Source organism: Podarcis melisellensis (assembly GCF_964234715.1).
Source record: "Podarcis melisellensis genome assembly, chromosome: 15".
Taxonomy (NCBI): Eukaryota; Metazoa; Chordata; class Lepidosauria; order Squamata; family Lacertidae; genus Podarcis; species Podarcis melisellensis.
The window spans coordinates 20,528,587-20,544,885 of NC_138532.1; the positions used below are offsets into that span (position 1 = coordinate 20,528,587).

Here is a 16,299-nt window from a genome sequence, read left to right on the forward strand (position 1 = left end):
GTTAGTCACAGAAAGGCACTCTGCATGCGCTCAGACACACTCTTTATTATTCCTCCACATTTGGGGGCTGATAGCAGCTTAAGTCACAATATCAAACCGAGTTGAGGATTAGGTAGGAGCTGGGTGGCACATGCTCTAATGACCTCTCCCTTCAGATGTAAAATGGATTAAGACCAAAGTCCTTCAGCTGGTGCTTATAGTCCATGTGGATGACAGTAGCTTCCTTCTCCCAGGTGAGCTTAGCACTTTGCAGTTTGGAGAGGACGCAGTCCAGGCTACCCTGCGGAAAGGAGAAGTCAGAGGCAGGTTGAGGGGTGCATGTGGCACCAAGGGATGGCGACCCAAAGTGTGGCATCTTTCCAGTTCTGTAGCTGCACATGACTGAACAGCTGCTGCTGCTGCAGAACAGTGAGAATATGTACCCAAGAATTTCATGTTTGGACACAACGACACTCAGAATGCTGGAAGCAGGCTTCTGAGTTGCACAGAACACTTCATCGGGCATGTTTCAGAGCAAACCATTATTTTACCATTTTATTTCTAAAAGGTGGCTCTATTTCAATAGCTGGTAACAGATCAAAGAGGCACTACCGTACAGTCTCTGTGTTTGAAAGCAGGCCATGAGCCACAGAAGGGATGCATGGCATCTAGAGACTCACACCTGTGGGAATAAGACACTCCCTCTCTCTCCCTGAGCTTTAGATAATGGCCCACATGCTGGACCCGTTATCTCTTCTTTGCAACCTGTGACCCGCCACCCACCCAAACTCACATGCAGGATTTTTTCATATTCTGTCTCCATCTCGTCAACCTTGCGCTGCATCTCAGCCACGGCCTTGTCCTTCTCTTCTAGCATCCTTGCCTGGTCCAGCTGGCTTTGTAGCAAATCACCTTGGCAGGCAGCTGCAGGGTAGAAAGTGTTGGGCAAAGAGAAAAAGGAGACAAATATGTATGGAAACGAAAAGCACACAGAGAGGACCTTCCAAGGCTAAGTGGTGGAGCTCCGACTTCGCACACAAAAGCCCCCATAGTCAATCCCCGGCATCTCCAGATTTTGCTAGGAGAGAGCCCTGAAGCTCTGGAGAGCTGCTGCCAGTAAGTGTAGCAATGCTGAGCTCGATGGATCAGTGGTCTGACTTGTTATAAGGCCATTCCTTACGTTCCTAAGGTAGAAGGCGACAAATATCTCAGATCAGAAGTTTGGGGGGTGGCATGTGATCGGGCTTGAAAACATCTATTTTCTACTGCTTTTAAGTGGCCTTATACTCCAACTTCACCTGTAGCAAAATGTGCCAGAATGTATTCCCTTAACGCAAGCTTAGAAGGGCTTATAACGGAATTAGGCAAACTGATTTCCATCTCAAGGTTTGGAGGGTTAAGATTCATCCTCCCTCCACCCCGCTACCCCAGGTTCCAGGTGCAAAAAGAGAGAGTGTGTGTTTGCAAAAGAAGAGTATCACTTTTTAACTTGTTTCCCCTCAAAGTCCTTAACTGAAAGATGAACATGGGCAAAGAACAGTTGCTACAACCATACCATGTGTGATCATCTCCAAGACCAAGGGGGTGGGGGTGTGGGTGTGCGCGTGCGCGAAATACCAAGTTGTGCTTGCAAGTTCTGCGTCTCTGCTTCTAAGCGATGGATCCGGGTATCAGTCTGGTGCTGAAGCTGCTGGTACTTGCGGATCATCTCTGGAACGCAAGATGGGAGAAGGAAATGATCGCTCCACCCAACACCCCTGCCCTTCATTAACAGGCCTAAGATTTACAGCCAGGATGGAGGAACCTCCAGACATTGTTGGATTCCCACTTGCATCAGCCCCAGTCAATATGGCTAATGGCTAAGGATGATGGGCGATGATGGGAAACCTCTGGGGGGGGGAGGCAGGTTCTCCACCCCTGATTTGTAGCATCAAGTCTATCTGGTGTAACAGAAGGTAAACAGGAAAAAAAATATCTTGCCTCGATGTGCTTACAAGAGAAGTTTTGCCGGGCAGGGAGGAGGAGGGGTGGGAAAGCAGATAAGAGTCACAAAGGGTCTGTGTGCAGAATTATATACCACAGTGTTAGCTTCGGAGGGAAACGCTACCTTCATCTGAACTTTTCAAAGCCAACATCCTGTGATTGCATTTTCCTGAGGAAGTGTCTTGCGAAGACCAACTGGCTTACTGCGTCATGAACTTCTGCCCACATCCGATTAATGAAGTGGACAGAGAAAGTGATGTATACAGGCATGTACTACCTTGGTTCTCGAACTTAATCTGTTCCGGGAGTCCGTTCGACTTCCGAAACCGTTTGAAAACCAAGGTGTGGCTTCCAATTGGCTGCAGGAGCTTTCTGCACTCCAGCGGAAGCCGCAGAAGCCATGTTGGATGTTTGGCTTCTAAGAAACGTTCGCAAACTGGAATGCTCAGTTCTCCGTTTGCGGCGTTCAGGAGCCGATTTGTTTAGAAGCCAAGCTGTTTGAGTACCAAGGTACCACTGTACATCGTGAAGGTGCAACAGAGAACAGAGCAAGGAGTTAAGCGGGGCAGGAATATGTGCTGATAATTGGGGTACGAAAAATGAGCAATCCTCTTCCTACTAATAGGAAGCATCCCTCACACCCCAAGGCCATGTGAATGTAGCATTTAGAGACTGAGTAAAGTGGCAGGTAGATGCCAAAGACCCCCTTGGAAAGGCAATACTGCTGATTCGCAGATAATCTCAAAACTGTACCAATCAAGTGGAAAGGGAACCGCTGAGTAAAGGGTTTGATGCCCAAAGAGGAAAATCAAAATAAGGCAAAACTACTGAGCCCCTTAAGGGTCAAAATTGACCCTTGAATGCTGCTTCAAATCTTCTGTTGAAGCTCTTCTCTTCATTGCAGGGTCTGGGCATGGCACTCAACTACAGACACATTGCACTTTCAGAAAGTTATTATTCGGGGATAGAATTCAGTCACATAGCAGCATATTGCAAGTTGCACAATTCAGGTTGATTGGAAAGTCTTGCACAAGAAACCCACTTCCCCCCGAAGACCAGAGATTTGTGATAAGGAAAGTGATAGGAAGATGCACTGGGTAGTGTGGGGTAATGTTTGTTTTGACACGACGTCATCTAATCTCCCTGCAAATAAATCAGGGCGAGTACTGTTATAGGTTTAGGAGCTCAGTCTAGATGGTGCCTGTGGGTCCCTTCCAGACCTGTGACCCTGTATCTGTGAGAATACAGAGCATACAAAGGATACAGAGAATACAGAGAATACAAAGGAACCAACTGGTTCCTTTGTTAAGGTAATGGCCTTGGCTGGCCAGTTAAGTACTGCCATTTACATGTCCAAAGAGGTTGCCTGCTATCATAGAGACGAGTGGGTGGACCTTTTCCCACCTCACCTGGCTGGATGCCACATCATCCTAGGAGGGAGAACAAGAGCCCAAGGGGTGCTGTGCATGCATATATTTTGGCTGATGCTGGAAGCTAGAGACATAAGAGACTGGTCTTGCTGTGTGCCAGACCCAAAGTTATGGCTTGGAGAATCTCCCAGAGAACCTGAAGGGGAGGAAAGATCAAGTTGCACATACAGTATGTATAAATAAAACAATAAGTCCTAAAGATACCAATGTTTCCATTGGCCTTCATTCCAAGGCAGCACAAACTCTGGAAAGGTGAAAGCATCCCTGGAGTGTCTTGTTGCTCAGAGATTGGGGCATGTACAACAATACTCAATGAAGAGGTCATCTGGAAGAGCCCCCCACCTTCATAAATATCTTTTTTGTCCCCTCGAGCCTCCTCCAGTTCTTTCTCCAGATCTAGCAGCCTCTGCTTGAGTCCTTCACTGTCAGCCATCGCCTGCCTGGCCATATCCCTCCGGAGAACTGCAGGTCAGAAGGATAAACACAGCAGACATGCAAATGTATCCAATCGAGGCTCAATGCCTATTTTCTCATTTGGCTCCCCAGATCCTTTGTACAAATAATTATCTCCTTATCGGAGAGGGCAAAACAGCTAAAAGGGACTGGTTTGGTTTACAGTGGTACCTTGGGTTACGTGCACTTCAGATTACAAACGCTTCAGGTTACAGACTCCGCTAACCCAGAAAAAGTACCTCAGGTTAAGAACTTTGCTTCAGGATGAGAACAGAAATCGTGCGGCGGCGGCGCAGCGGGAGGCCCCATTAGCTAAAGTGGTGTTTCAGGTTGAGAACAGTTTCAGATTAAGAATGGACCTCCGGAACGAATTAAGTACGTAACCAGAGGTACCACTGTATTTGTCTGTATGAATATTTATATACTGCTATTTTATAGTAACTATAGAGCGGTTTACAATAGTACATAAAACTAAGCAATAAAAACCATTTTTTGAAAAATAAAAAAATCAGAATGAAAATCACACCTCAATTAAATATTGTGGAAAGATGCATCCTTAGTTACCTACATAGGCATGGCACGATAGAAAGGTTTTTAAAAGGAGGGTGCCTGTTGAAAGTACCTGTTGGCTAATTATTCCAAAATACTTGACTGGTGACACTAAAGGCTCCATTTCTTCTTGTGGACAAGTGAGCCTCTTGGACTGCTAATGATCTCAATGTTTGAGCATGCAAGCTTTTGCATTACACAGAGCTCTTCATGCGATAGAATGGGGAAAAGGGAACTCTCACAAATAGGGAACCCCCGGGTCTATATAAAATATAGAAAGCTGACCCCTTGGTCAGGAGTGGGCAGATGCTGAGATCCACTGACAGATATCTGGGTAATTTTCAGGATGTAGGCAAGAGTTTCTGACTCCCAGTGGTTTAGTATGTGTAGTGGTTAGAGTGCTAGACTAGGATGTGGAAGGCCTGAGTTCAAGTCCCTTACTCAGCCATGACACTCACTAGGTAACCTTGGACCAGGCCCTCTCTCTCAGCCTAACCTACCTCACAGGGTTGTTGTGAGGATGAAATGAAGAGCGGAAGAACCATGTATGCCACCTTGAGCTCTTTGGAGGAAAAAGTGGGATATAAATGTAATAATAAAATAATATAAATAGAGCAACAGTATCATCCCTCCCTAAAAACACACATTTTACTAAATTAGGCTGATCAAACAAAGAGAGCCTAGGGTGGCATTCATATTTTTGTGTTACTGGATGGTGAGCTCAGTTCTGCTAATGAAAACTATTCCAAGTGCTCAGAGGGATACTGGTCCTTAACTGTAAATGTACAGAAGCCCCCAGCCCCTCCAGAAAAAGTGATTTTGCATCTGGCTCCGGTTGCTGGATCTTGAGTTTCTAGGGGGAAAACCAAAGTAGTTCTGTCAAACGTGATGTCAGACCACCCTGGCTTACCCAAACCACTGTCATCCTGCAAGCAGATTCCCCCAGTGGCGTAGCGTGGGTTGTCAGCACCCGAGGCAAGGCAAGTAATTTGTGCCCCCTAACCCGTGGATTTGCGCCCCCTAACCCTAACCTCCAGATGTTGCGCCCGGTGCGGCTGGCCCCCCCTGCACCCCCCATGCTACGCCACTGGATTCCCCACTCCCCCAGTCTTGTATTGTTATTTTTGGTGGGTATATTTGGCAACACTGACAGTGCACTGGGATGAATTTGTACTGGACTCTCCAAACATCACTCGGCTTGATTAGCTTGTCCTGCAATACTTCCCAAATGTTGCTGCATCCTTGTAATGTACTCTTGCATTATAGTGCAATGAAAAGTGAGACAAACCTCCTTCCCGTCTTGGAATATTTTGCAGTGTAACAAGCAAGAAGCTCTGGGACATGTGCCCCTTAGAAACGATGTGGTACGCCTACCCCAAAGCTTTCGCAGGCGTAAACACTATTGAAAGTGTGATTGTGTACAATCGGCCTGTTAGCACCATGAACTCACAAATCATCACTGAATCTGCAATAATAATAAAAAAGGATGTCTGGAGAGGCCCCCAAATCTTTTCCCAGCTTGTCACTTTCCAAGATCCTTTGACTGGATATGCTGAGGCAGTGCATTTTTTTCCTTTAAAAAATGTTCAGGGGTACTCTCATTTTCCTACTCATATTGAAATACTGCCCTTCAATAAGGCCAAACTTAGATTCACAAAATGTTTAGGGGTATGCATACCCCTGCGTACCAAGAAAAGCACTGTGCTGAGGATTGAACCTGGGGGCTTGCCCATGTTTTGCATGTGCTCTACTTAGCTGCGTCTGCTGCAATTATAATGCAAAGTATTTAAAAATTACTCCCAGCAGAGTACTCATTTTGGAGTCCATTATTAAAAGGACTGCGTGGCAATCACTTTGCTTCACAATGCACTCGGAAACTATTTCCCATTTTCACTTCTCCATGAAAATGCTTGGATTGGTCAACTGAGAAGGGGGTGGGGTCAGAAAGGGACAGCAGTCCTGCTACTAGTCTGGTCCAGACAGCAGTGCTGGCAAACCCTTTGTGCCTTTGTTCACGGAAGGGTCATAGCTCAGTGGAAGAGCACCTGCTTGGCATGTGGAAGGTCCCGGGTTCAATCCCTGGAATTTCCAGTTAGGGCTTGGAGAGACTCCTTGCCTGAAACCCTGGAGAGCTACTGCCAGCCAGTATACAGTGGTACCTCGGGTTAAGTACTTAATTTGTTCTTAACCTGAAACTGTTCTTAACCTGAAGCACCACTCCTGCTGCTGCCGGAGCACGATTTCTGTTCTCATCCTGAAGCAAAGTTCTTAACCCGAGGTACTATTTCTGGGTTAGCGGAGTCTGTAACCTGAAGCGTATGTAACCTGAAGCGTATGTAACCCGAGGTACCACTGTATTGTATTGTATTGTACTGTATTTGTATCCCACCATTTTTCTCCACAGAAGTTGAGGTGGTGTACAGGGTTCTCCCCATCCCTGTTTTATCCTCACAGCAACCCTTTGAGGTAGGCTAGGCTGAGAGGCAGTGACAGGCTTCCAAGGTGAGCTTCAAGGTTGAGTGAGAGTTTGAACCCTGGTCTCCAAGTCCTAACATGTAGATAGTAAGATGGATTAACCTTCTGAAGTGGTATAAGGCAGCTTCCTATAAGATTAGCATAGAAAGCTTGGCAGTTCTTCTACCTGACCCTTCCAAATATGCCGCCTCTGCTGTAACCTCTTAAGGCCCTCGCGCAATATCAACAAAATCTCCTCACCAAGGTGCTGCTTTAAGGTATCAACCTCCAGCACTGCTTTTCTGTACTTTTCCTCATCTGCGGAGAGAAGGAAAGAGAGAGAGAGAAAGAGAAATTGAAAGACTTTGGCTGGGTACTAATTGCCACTGATACCAAGACCTCCTGATCGATGCGCCATTATTATTATTCATTTAATTTATGAATTGTTTCCTATGAAGCAACCTGAAGCGCTTTCACAAAACAATGACAGATAAAAGTATCGCATATATAAAACGTCAAACAATTGCGCAGGTAAACACAAAAAGCAGTTGCATAGGTACAAAAGCAGTTGAAACAATGGCGTGTGTAAAAGCAGTTTCAAATCCCAAGAGATGCAAGGAAATGGGAATTTGCAAGGTGTGGGGCTGCTGGAATCGCCTGCATGCTGCACAAAGCCTTACCTGGCCCAGTGTTTTTCTTCTGCTTTGCTGATTTTTTCCCCTTCCCTTTTTTGGTGGGGGCCATCCTTGCGCGTTCTCCACAGCCTGCAAAAGGGAGAAGATGAACAAACATTATATTTTTGGTGCATTCCAACTCCTGACGTTCAAAAAAGAGCCGGATCTTAGAACTGGTACTGATAGGGAGATTCTGGAGGGCTATCCTTTTACACGAGGTATACATTTCTTGGCAGCGGAGTGAGGGTGGTCTCTGCTGTTTGGGTGGACAAGTGAACAACTGTTTGTATGGTGGAAGAGAAAGGTGGAGGCAAACATACCTGGGAGCGAAATGTTTCTTCTGCCTTTCTCCCAGGTTCTCACAAGTTAATCTGTGGGCAGTTAACTAAACACTCTTTGCAAGAGTGTCATTCCAAGCAGCCAATGCGCAAGGAGGGGGAAGAGGCGCTGGCTTTTCGGCAAGCCTATCCCAGCTGGCACAGGTTGGGGCTCCTTGTGTCGCTAGGCAACCGTCCTTCTTCGCTGCCATGGTGACCAAAGGAAGCTTGGCAGACACACGGGTGCTCCAGCAAAGGAGGTCTGCAAAATTGCATCCAATTGGCCTGAAAGAAGAGAGGTTGGAGGATTTTCAGGCCCATGTTCAAAACTTCTTTTGCAGAAACAGAAAGGGGTGGGAAGGGGGTAAGAATCAAATAGGCCCCAAATTCTCTTGTGCACAGATCTTCTTAGAGCAAACCCATTTCCCCCATAAAACATTTGGCTCAGCTTTGACACCCAGAACCTCATCTACAACTGAAGGCCGAGTACATAGAACAAGATTTCCACATGTGCATTGCTGACTTCCCCTCTTCCACTGCTGAAGTTTAAATTGGAGGATCTTTGGGGCAGGGATCATTTGGGGAGGGTTGAGGGTTTCTTATTATTTTGCCTTTTATGTTACTTTGAGAAATGTTGTATCCCTTCATGTTGCAATTCTACATTTTATTATTATATGTCACTCAAGTGGCCCCTACAACTAAATATTATTATTTATTATATTTAATAGCCTCCCCTTCCTCCCAAAGGAGCCCATGGAAGCAAACACATCCGTAATAAAACAGTACAATTAATGTTGCAATGTAGTTTGCTCCTGTTCAAGCAGATGCAGCCAGCCACATCTTCTTCTATGGTCCTCTATTCTGTTCCCAGTTCCCCACTCTAACAGCCAGCACCCCATGCCCACTGATCATATTCAGTCTTCATTGGACAGGTTTTTTTTAGGTGGGAGGATCTTTCCCCCTTTACTAGCCCGATTTTTTCTGCAAACCTGCAGGTTCCTCCGAGACTGCCGATTTCTTCCTTTTGTGTGTGGTTGTTGTGGATTTGGCTACATAAATATACTGTAATGAATAAATGCATGTACAAAGCTTACCGCTCAGCAAATGAATTTGCTATTAGTATCTATAATGCTATTAGTATCTCTGCTATCTGCTTTCAGAACACCAACATGGTGCCCTCTGGATATTGGACTACAATTCACACTAGCAGCAGCCCTCATGGCTAACAGTCTGGTACATGAGGAGAGCCCTGCATTGCCTATCCCTGCTTTAGAAAGTTCAGGGAGGCTCAAGTAGGGTTTGCAGGCAATTCCCACACTGCACACAGTTGCCAATGTCATGACTGTATCCATCCTGTGATGCTTGAGAGCAGCTGCCAGTCAGAGCAGACAATACTGGGTTAGATGAGCCGCTAGTTTGGCTCAGGAAGGACTCTGCACTCTGCAGCTATCATCTACTCCCCCAAATTCCTGAAGATCAGACCAGGCTAGGTCCACACACGTAGCAGCTGAGATCACAGCTAGAAAGCATGACATAGCTAATATGGACTGATGGTTATGCGAAAACAGCACATCATGTGGCTACAGGAGAAAAGGGAAGTGCTTGTCTGCTCCCTTTTGAACTTGCTACATGGGATTTGTTTTGTTGTTGTTGTTTGCTTCCACATCTCAAGTTCAGATGGGGGGTGAGGACCACAAAGGCTCAGTGAGAAAGGGCATGATCCCTGCCAAACCTGCAGGATCCAAATAGGACTGATGCAGCACCAGCCAGGCTGCTCCACTTGGTGCTACAACTCCAATTCATGAGACGATTGCAGAGTTTGTGATGTTTCAACAGCTGGGTGCTGCATTTTAGGGCTGACCTCTGACCCCTGAGATTATGCTGGGGTTCTGCAATTTAAGTCTACGGGTCGTGGGAGTTTCCCCCCTTTGCCACAGAACAGCCTTCTTCCTCACCCTCTTCCTGTGGGGTAGTCTCTAAACAGGATCTTCTGTTGGATTGATTCCTCTTAGTTGTTGGTAACGTTAGTGACTCACTTATTTCAAAAGAAAAAGGCTTCTCTCCATTTCTGCTTTCCTATTTAAAGGAGTCTAGTTACTTCCCTTATCTGCTGTGGAACAGAGCCCTTTACTACTCCCAAGTCCCTCCCTTTCCTTGGTACAAATACTCTTTAGTTAGGTTTTCACAACTTTGCAAAGAAATCGATTTCACATGCATGGTGTTGTAACTGCATTCATCCTTAAGGAGTTAAAAACAAAGGGGTCCCAGCAAACCAACCATTGCATCTTTTATTTGCATGCCTGTCCAAATCTCTCCCTTCCAATGCTGGGCATTCACTGCCTCACTAGGTAGTCTGCCAGCTGGCTCAGGTTCGCCAGCTAGGCTTCCTTCAAGAACCCAGGCATCAATCCTTACTTTTATGAAATTTGCATAACTTTGCATATGCCTGTATAGCATCCATGAAGTGCTTCTCGAGAGTCTCGGAACTTTTTTATGGTGCTCGCCGCGTTCCCAGGAGCCTGCTGCAGTATTCCTGCCAACGTTGCCCAAATCCATCATGGCCACCTTGTTGGCCTTTTCGCACTACTGCGCATGCTCGGCGCCGCTCCATCTTTGACCATGCGCAGCAGCCGGCACACTGAACTAAATGCCTTAGTGAGAGCAAAGCCAATCAAGGCGTGACTATGCTAATAAGGCGCTAGTTGGGCGGGGCCTCTTTTTCCTAAGTGGGCCGGTTTTCCTCTTCCCTTCAGCGTTGACAGTCGGGAGCGCGGGAGCGCGTCTCACTCAGCGTGCGCGCTCACGGCACTAAAGAAGAAGAAGAGAACTCACTAAGAACGAGCCAACCACTTTTAAAGGCGCCCGCTCGGTCGCGCGCCTAACTCACCGCGCGCTCACGAAACATACTGAGACCTCCGCCGCCCCTCCCCCTTCGCTGTTTGTGAGAGGGCACTCTGGCCAATCAAAAACGCGACTCAACCCTAGGGGCGGGCTGTTGAAAACGGGCGGCCCAATCAGAACGCGCCTCCCCTCAGGGAGCGTTTCTCCCCTCCTCCACACATACACTCTCGGCTTTCCTCCCACCCTCTCCACTGCCACAGCCAATCAGAGCGCCCCGCCGGGGGAGGCTCGCGATCCTGTCACGGGGGGGGCGGGGGTTTAACGCGCGCGCCTCCCCCTCCGTCGCGCGCAACCTCCTCCTGCCTTCCTGCCCGCCCGCTTCCCTTTTTCTTCGTCAGTCGGGCGCGTCCCCGGCGCTCCTGGAGCCGCCTCCCCTTCTCCTCCGCCGCCTCGACAGTCGGTGGCCAAGCCGGGGAAGGAGCGGCCTGGCGGAAGGGACACGCCTTAGCCGCCCTCCGTCCCTCCCTCAGCCGGAGCCGCCGCCGCCGCCGCCGCCGTTGCCCCTCTTCGCCGCCGCCGCCGCCGCCCCCATGTCGGCCCCGCTGAAGAAGGGCCCCGGCGGGCTGATCGGGCTCATGAAGGACGCCTTCCAGCCGCACCACCACCACCTCGGCCCCCACCAGCCCGGCACCGTGGACAAGAAGATGGTCGAGAAGTGCTGGAAGCTCATGGACAAGGTGCGAGGTCGGGGGGGCTGGGGCGTGGCCGCCGAGGGGGCAGAAAGTGGGGCGAGGCTGGAAGGGGTCGTGGGGGTAGGGCGGGGACGTGGGGAGGGGTCGTGGCCGCTGACGACGGTAGCATTGCCATCCTCCTCATCCTCTCCATGTACCGTTGGATTCCAGGTTTTCTTGCGACGCGATCCTGTGCTACGCAAGAGTAGGTGTGTTTCTTCACTCTGATTCACCCTGTCCTGAGGAATTGCGAGGGCAGTCAATCGATTGCTAGCAGCTCGGTGGGGGGGGGGGAGCCGCTTTATTAGCATGATAATACTAATCCTAATAATAATAAATAAATGCGAGTTCAGCTGCAAAAACTGGGATGGCTCAGTCAAAGTTCAGGAACAGTTAAAGGGTTAGCGTCACTGTCAGCGTCATTTATGAAGGGCCTAATATGTGCTGATCCCTATACAAAAATAATAAAGCCCAAGTCCCTTCCTGTAGGCTCAATCTCTCCATTTCACCTCATCAAGGCCTTGTGGGAGGTTCATTGGCCATTTGTAATGTGGGACTGCTTTCCGGTGTGGGTTATTGTCTTGTTAAAAAATTTTTTAACAGCACTTAGTCATATTAGGCTTTTTATAAGTAATAGATGAGATGGGACAATAATTGTAAATCACTCCAGAGCAAAGAGATTTTATGGTCTATTTTGCAGCTGTCCATTGGAGAAGAAGGGTGAGGCTGGATAGATCCAGGCTGGCTGACCTGGGAAAATTAGGAGCTGAGGGGCAGAAGTGGAAGTGATGGGCCAGAATGAGAGCAGTGAGGCAGGTAGGGCTGGAGAGAGGTGCTTAGTGTTGGCATCAGAAGTAAAATTAGCAGCTGCCATTTGATAAAATGTTTGAGGTGACATACAGCATACTTATTGCATATGTACAGTGGTACCTCGGGTTAAGAACTTAATTCATTCTGGAGGTTCATTCTTAACCTGAAACTGTTCTTAACCTGAGGTACCACTTTGGCTAATGGGGCCTCCCGCTGCCGCCGCTGTGCTGCTGCCGTGCGATTTCTGTTCTCATCCTGAAGCTAAGTTCTTAACCCGAGATACTATTTCTGGGTTAGCGGAGTCTGTACCTGAAATGTCTGTAACCTGAGGTACCACCGTATTGCTATCAGCATACTTCAGCTCATTACAAAGTGAGGCAAGCCGTGGTCCTTGAGGAGTTGAGTCTTTATTTAGTGTAAAGCAGGGGGAGAAGTTGGAGAGGGGTGAGGGAGAGGCAAAAGTAACATGGAATGAATGCAAGCAAGTGGGCAAATCCAGTTGGAGCAGGCGTTTTCTGCTAGCTGATGAAAAGGACTGGAGCTGGGTAGACTAAGGTAGTGCATGGCTTGACCTGTGGAGAGGGAGATGTGATGTGGAAGGGGTTGTAAGGGCCCCAGTGGTTGAATTGAACGACAGTGAGTTGGAGGGTAATTTTGAGATTGCATGCTGAGTTGGAGGAAGAAGTTGAAGAAGGGCCTGCTGTAGATGGCTTAGATTGATGCTCAAGGCAAAGGATTGATGGAATAGGAAGTGGCTGAGCTTGAGCTGGGAAATGGATTTGGAAGGCTGAAGGACCATGGGGAATAGGAAGGATGGATCATTTAGGAGCATAAAATGATTGGCTCCGTTAAAGCAGCTCAAGTTCTAGCTCTCTATAGCTTTTTTCCATGTTATTTCCCCTATTTTAATGAAACCATCACAGAAGTTTGCTCAGACTTCCTGATTAAAGGTTTCAAAATAACAGTTCACATTCACAGGATAGCAACTATGTTTGCTGACCTTGGTGTCCTTTTTTAGGAGAAATGTGCCTAAAGGGTGAAGGACGGGAGCAATAGAGGAACAGGACCTTCCTGCGTAGTTCTTGGGCAATGTGCTGTGAAAGGGTAGACTTGCCCATTTGCTTCTAGGCCTGCTCTGAACCCTCATGAAGGCATGTTTAGAGTGCTACAAAGCTCAAACCGTTTGCTAGACAGGAAGTTGTTTATTGTGATATCATGGCTCAGAGCAGTAGAGTAGCACAAAAGAAAGCTTTGCAGTCTTGAAAGCCTTCATAATCCTACTTTGGAAGCATGCACTTGTGCTAAACTATGGGCAACTGGAGCTTTAAGGGATGCTCCAGCTTTTGTAGGATTTAGACCAGTCTCTGTGTTCTTGATCTTTCCAGTATAATACATCAATTCATTCGACAGTGTTCTATTGAATTGTCAGGTAGTCATTACTGCCGGACTCTGGATTCTGGTGTAGTTTGACAAGTGTGCCATTAAGTTGTGGTAGATGGAAAATACAGATAAAAATAACGTTAAATATTTAATAATCTTTTTATCAAGTGGATGTGGTATTCCAGCTCGTGTGATCAAGATGGCTGATAAAACAGAAGTTGGATTAATAGGTTGCATTAGTTTTAACACAAAGGACATGCTCACAAGTTAGCATATTGCATGGTCCTGAGTACTCAAATAGTCAAGTTTTATGAAACCACTAGTGTCTTTTGGGGAGGATGTAAATTTATAAAATTATGCCTGGCATTGAGAAAATGATGTTTGCTCCCTCTTTCTTAATATTAGAACCTGGGGTTATCCAGTGAAGATGAATGGCGGGAGGTCCAAGTACAAATGCAAGTATTTTTTCATAGACAAATTCCTAGAGGATATGACTGTCAATGGCTGCTAGTCATGGTGGCTTTATGCCATCAACAGAATCAGAGGCTGTTGAACACCAGCTTTTGACCTGCTTTTGATTATCATAAAGACATCTGGTTGGCCACTGTAGGAAATAGGATGCTAGACTTGATTAGTCTGATCTAGAAGGGCCCTTCTTATGTTCTTGCAGTATGGTACTGTCTCACAGATATGCCTGAGCAAAATAAGGCTTATTTTGCTGCCAGAGTATATGAGTGGAAATATTAAGTTTATATAGATTTGAGCTATAAATGAATTGAAAACCAGATACTTTACATTGTATTGGTGAGCTAAGAATAAATATATTTGGAAGCCTGTTGTAAATTACTTCAGAATATGTTTACTCTTTCCTCCAGGAAAATGATATTAATTGCTGTGTAGATCCCATCATAACTGCTTTTGAAGCATATAGGTACCACCTCTTTTCCACACAACAGTTATATGTAGCCTTGTTAATGGCTTTCTATGGGTCCAGAAAAGGAAGTGGGCAGTGCATAGAATTCTAGAGGTGGAGGAGCTCAGCAGGACAACTAGATAATTCTCAAAAAGGAATGGGCATGTGTCAGAAGCCATCTGAATACAACCACTCAAGCATTTTTATGGTGTTATATAGGATTTATCTCAAGATGCAATCTATGGCTGCTGTACCAGTAGCAGTCCCATTGCGTTCAGCATGCCTAGAAGTGCTGTCTTGATTTAACTCAGCAGCTTATGGGAAAAGAAGAGTTGCACACACCAGTTCCTGTCGCCGTCCCCCTGCCGGAGATCAAGCAGTGATCTTGGCACCCAATGCAGAGAGGCAAAACTGAGAGGCAATTGAGTTTTAAGGAAATTTCTTCCTTTACAGAATGTGTGACACTATCAGCTGCTTATGATTTGCCTAAGTGTTGAAATCTGGGAGTTAACTGACCTGCACTGCTAACAGATTTTGAGCAATGATTCTCTGATGCAGGAATTCTGCCTTCTAATGAAGGTAAAGGTGAAATGAACTGGTCCAGTAACATATTGATGAAAACTTCAAATGATGCCTTTTGGTGAATGTAAACTGACTACCTAAATGTATCAGTACTTTGAACCAGTTGTATTTTAATATATATACAGTGGTACTTGGGGTTAAGTACTTAATTCATTCCAGAGGTCCGTTCTTAACCTGAAACTGCTCTTAACCTGAAGCACCACTTTAGTTAATGGGGCCTCCTCCTGCTGCTGCGCCGCCGGAGCGCGATTTCTGTTCTCATCCTGAAGCAAAGTTCTTAACCCGAGGTACTATTTCTGGGTTAGTGGAGTCTGTAATCTGAAGCGTATGTAACCCAAGGTGCCACTGTATATTGTTTTATTCCTTTCTAACCATTTCTATATTGCATATTATTAGTAGGAGTATTTTGGTATATATTAATGTAAATACATATTTTGGTCAACATTGTTCCTCAATACTGTGTTAGTGTGTATATTATTATTATTATTATTATTATCATCATCATCATCATCATTTCTTTGGTTGATATGATTGTCAAAACAGTAATAAATGATGACTTAGCTGCTTATAGAGAATCCTGATCACCTTGTGACAGATGCTTAAAATTAATTCCTCTCAAACACTGTAATCTAGTTGAGAAAAAAAATATATCAGTAGTAGCCTATAACTTTAGCTGCCCATTACAGTTGTAGAGAAGGGATACATGCTATATTCATTTCTGCATAAGTAAATACAGTTCTCTGATGGAAATCTTAATGCTTACCTAGACTAAAGAAGAGGAATTTGTTCAGCAGTGATAGTCACCACAGCTGCTTTGCATTGCTTAATAAAAAATGGGAAGTGTGACTGGCAGATTGACAATTCCCTTTTTACTAGTTGAGTTTTTCCATCAAGCTGGGGTGACCAAGAGATATTGATGGTTAACCCTAGGTATGGCACAGAGCTGACATGTTTCAGAATGTTATTCATAAGCACATGCGTTGGAGAAATGTAGCTTGCAGACTCCAGGATTCCCCTAGGAAGAAAACTTCAAAAGGGGGAACAGTGAGATGAAGGCTATGTTTATGCCATAAATTAGCCGTAATCTGATTTTGATCCAGTTCAGCTGTTGTGGCTTCCTCATGGAAACTTGGGAAATGTAGTTCTGGAAGGCAGAAAGGATAATTCTGTTAGAAGTTCCTAGTCTTTTCCCATAACATCTGT

The 16,299-nt window shown here is 46.1% G+C and overlaps 2 protein-coding genes across 4 annotated transcripts in view; one reads left to right on the forward strand and one right to left on the reverse strand.

Annotated features, from left to right (window-relative positions):
* Nucleotides 1-25: 25 nt before the first annotated feature.
* Nucleotides 26-10,743, reverse strand: DRC12 (dynein regulatory complex subunit 12 homolog). 3 transcript variants are annotated; one of them, XM_081890027.1, is made up of 8 exons: nucleotides 10,255-10,740; nucleotides 7,843-8,124; nucleotides 7,529-7,612; nucleotides 7,110-7,166; nucleotides 3,735-3,854; nucleotides 1,597-1,689; nucleotides 773-903; nucleotides 26-280 (listed from the first exon to the last, which is right to left on the reverse strand). In XM_081890027.1, the coding sequence occupies exons 3-8, from the start codon at nucleotides 7,590-7,592 to the stop codon at nucleotides 152-154; spliced, it is 594 nt and encodes a 197-aa protein (XP_081746153.1). In that variant the 5' UTR covers nucleotides 7,593-7,612; nucleotides 7,843-8,124; nucleotides 10,255-10,740; the 3' UTR covers nucleotides 26-151. The 3 variants fall into 3 exon arrangements, with proteins under 3 accessions (XP_081746153.1, XP_081746154.1, XP_081746152.1); XM_081890028.1 differs by lacking the exon at nucleotides 1,597-1,689 and having other exon boundaries at nucleotides 10,255-10,743; XM_081890026.1 differs by lacking the exons at nucleotides 7,843-8,124; nucleotides 10,255-10,740 and having other exon boundaries at nucleotides 7,529-7,763.
* A 306-nt stretch (nucleotides 10,744-11,049) lies between these two features.
* CBL (Cbl proto-oncogene) overlaps nucleotides 11,050-16,299 on the forward strand; it is a 48,239-nt gene continuing 42,989 nt past the window's right edge. Inside the window, exon 1 of the mRNA XM_081889785.1 lies at nucleotides 11,050-11,417. Within this exon, the coding sequence (XP_081745911.1) occupies nucleotides 11,271-11,417 (147 nt within the window). The 5' untranslated portion in view covers nucleotides 11,050-11,270. The remainder of the gene's footprint in view (nucleotides 11,418-16,299) is intronic.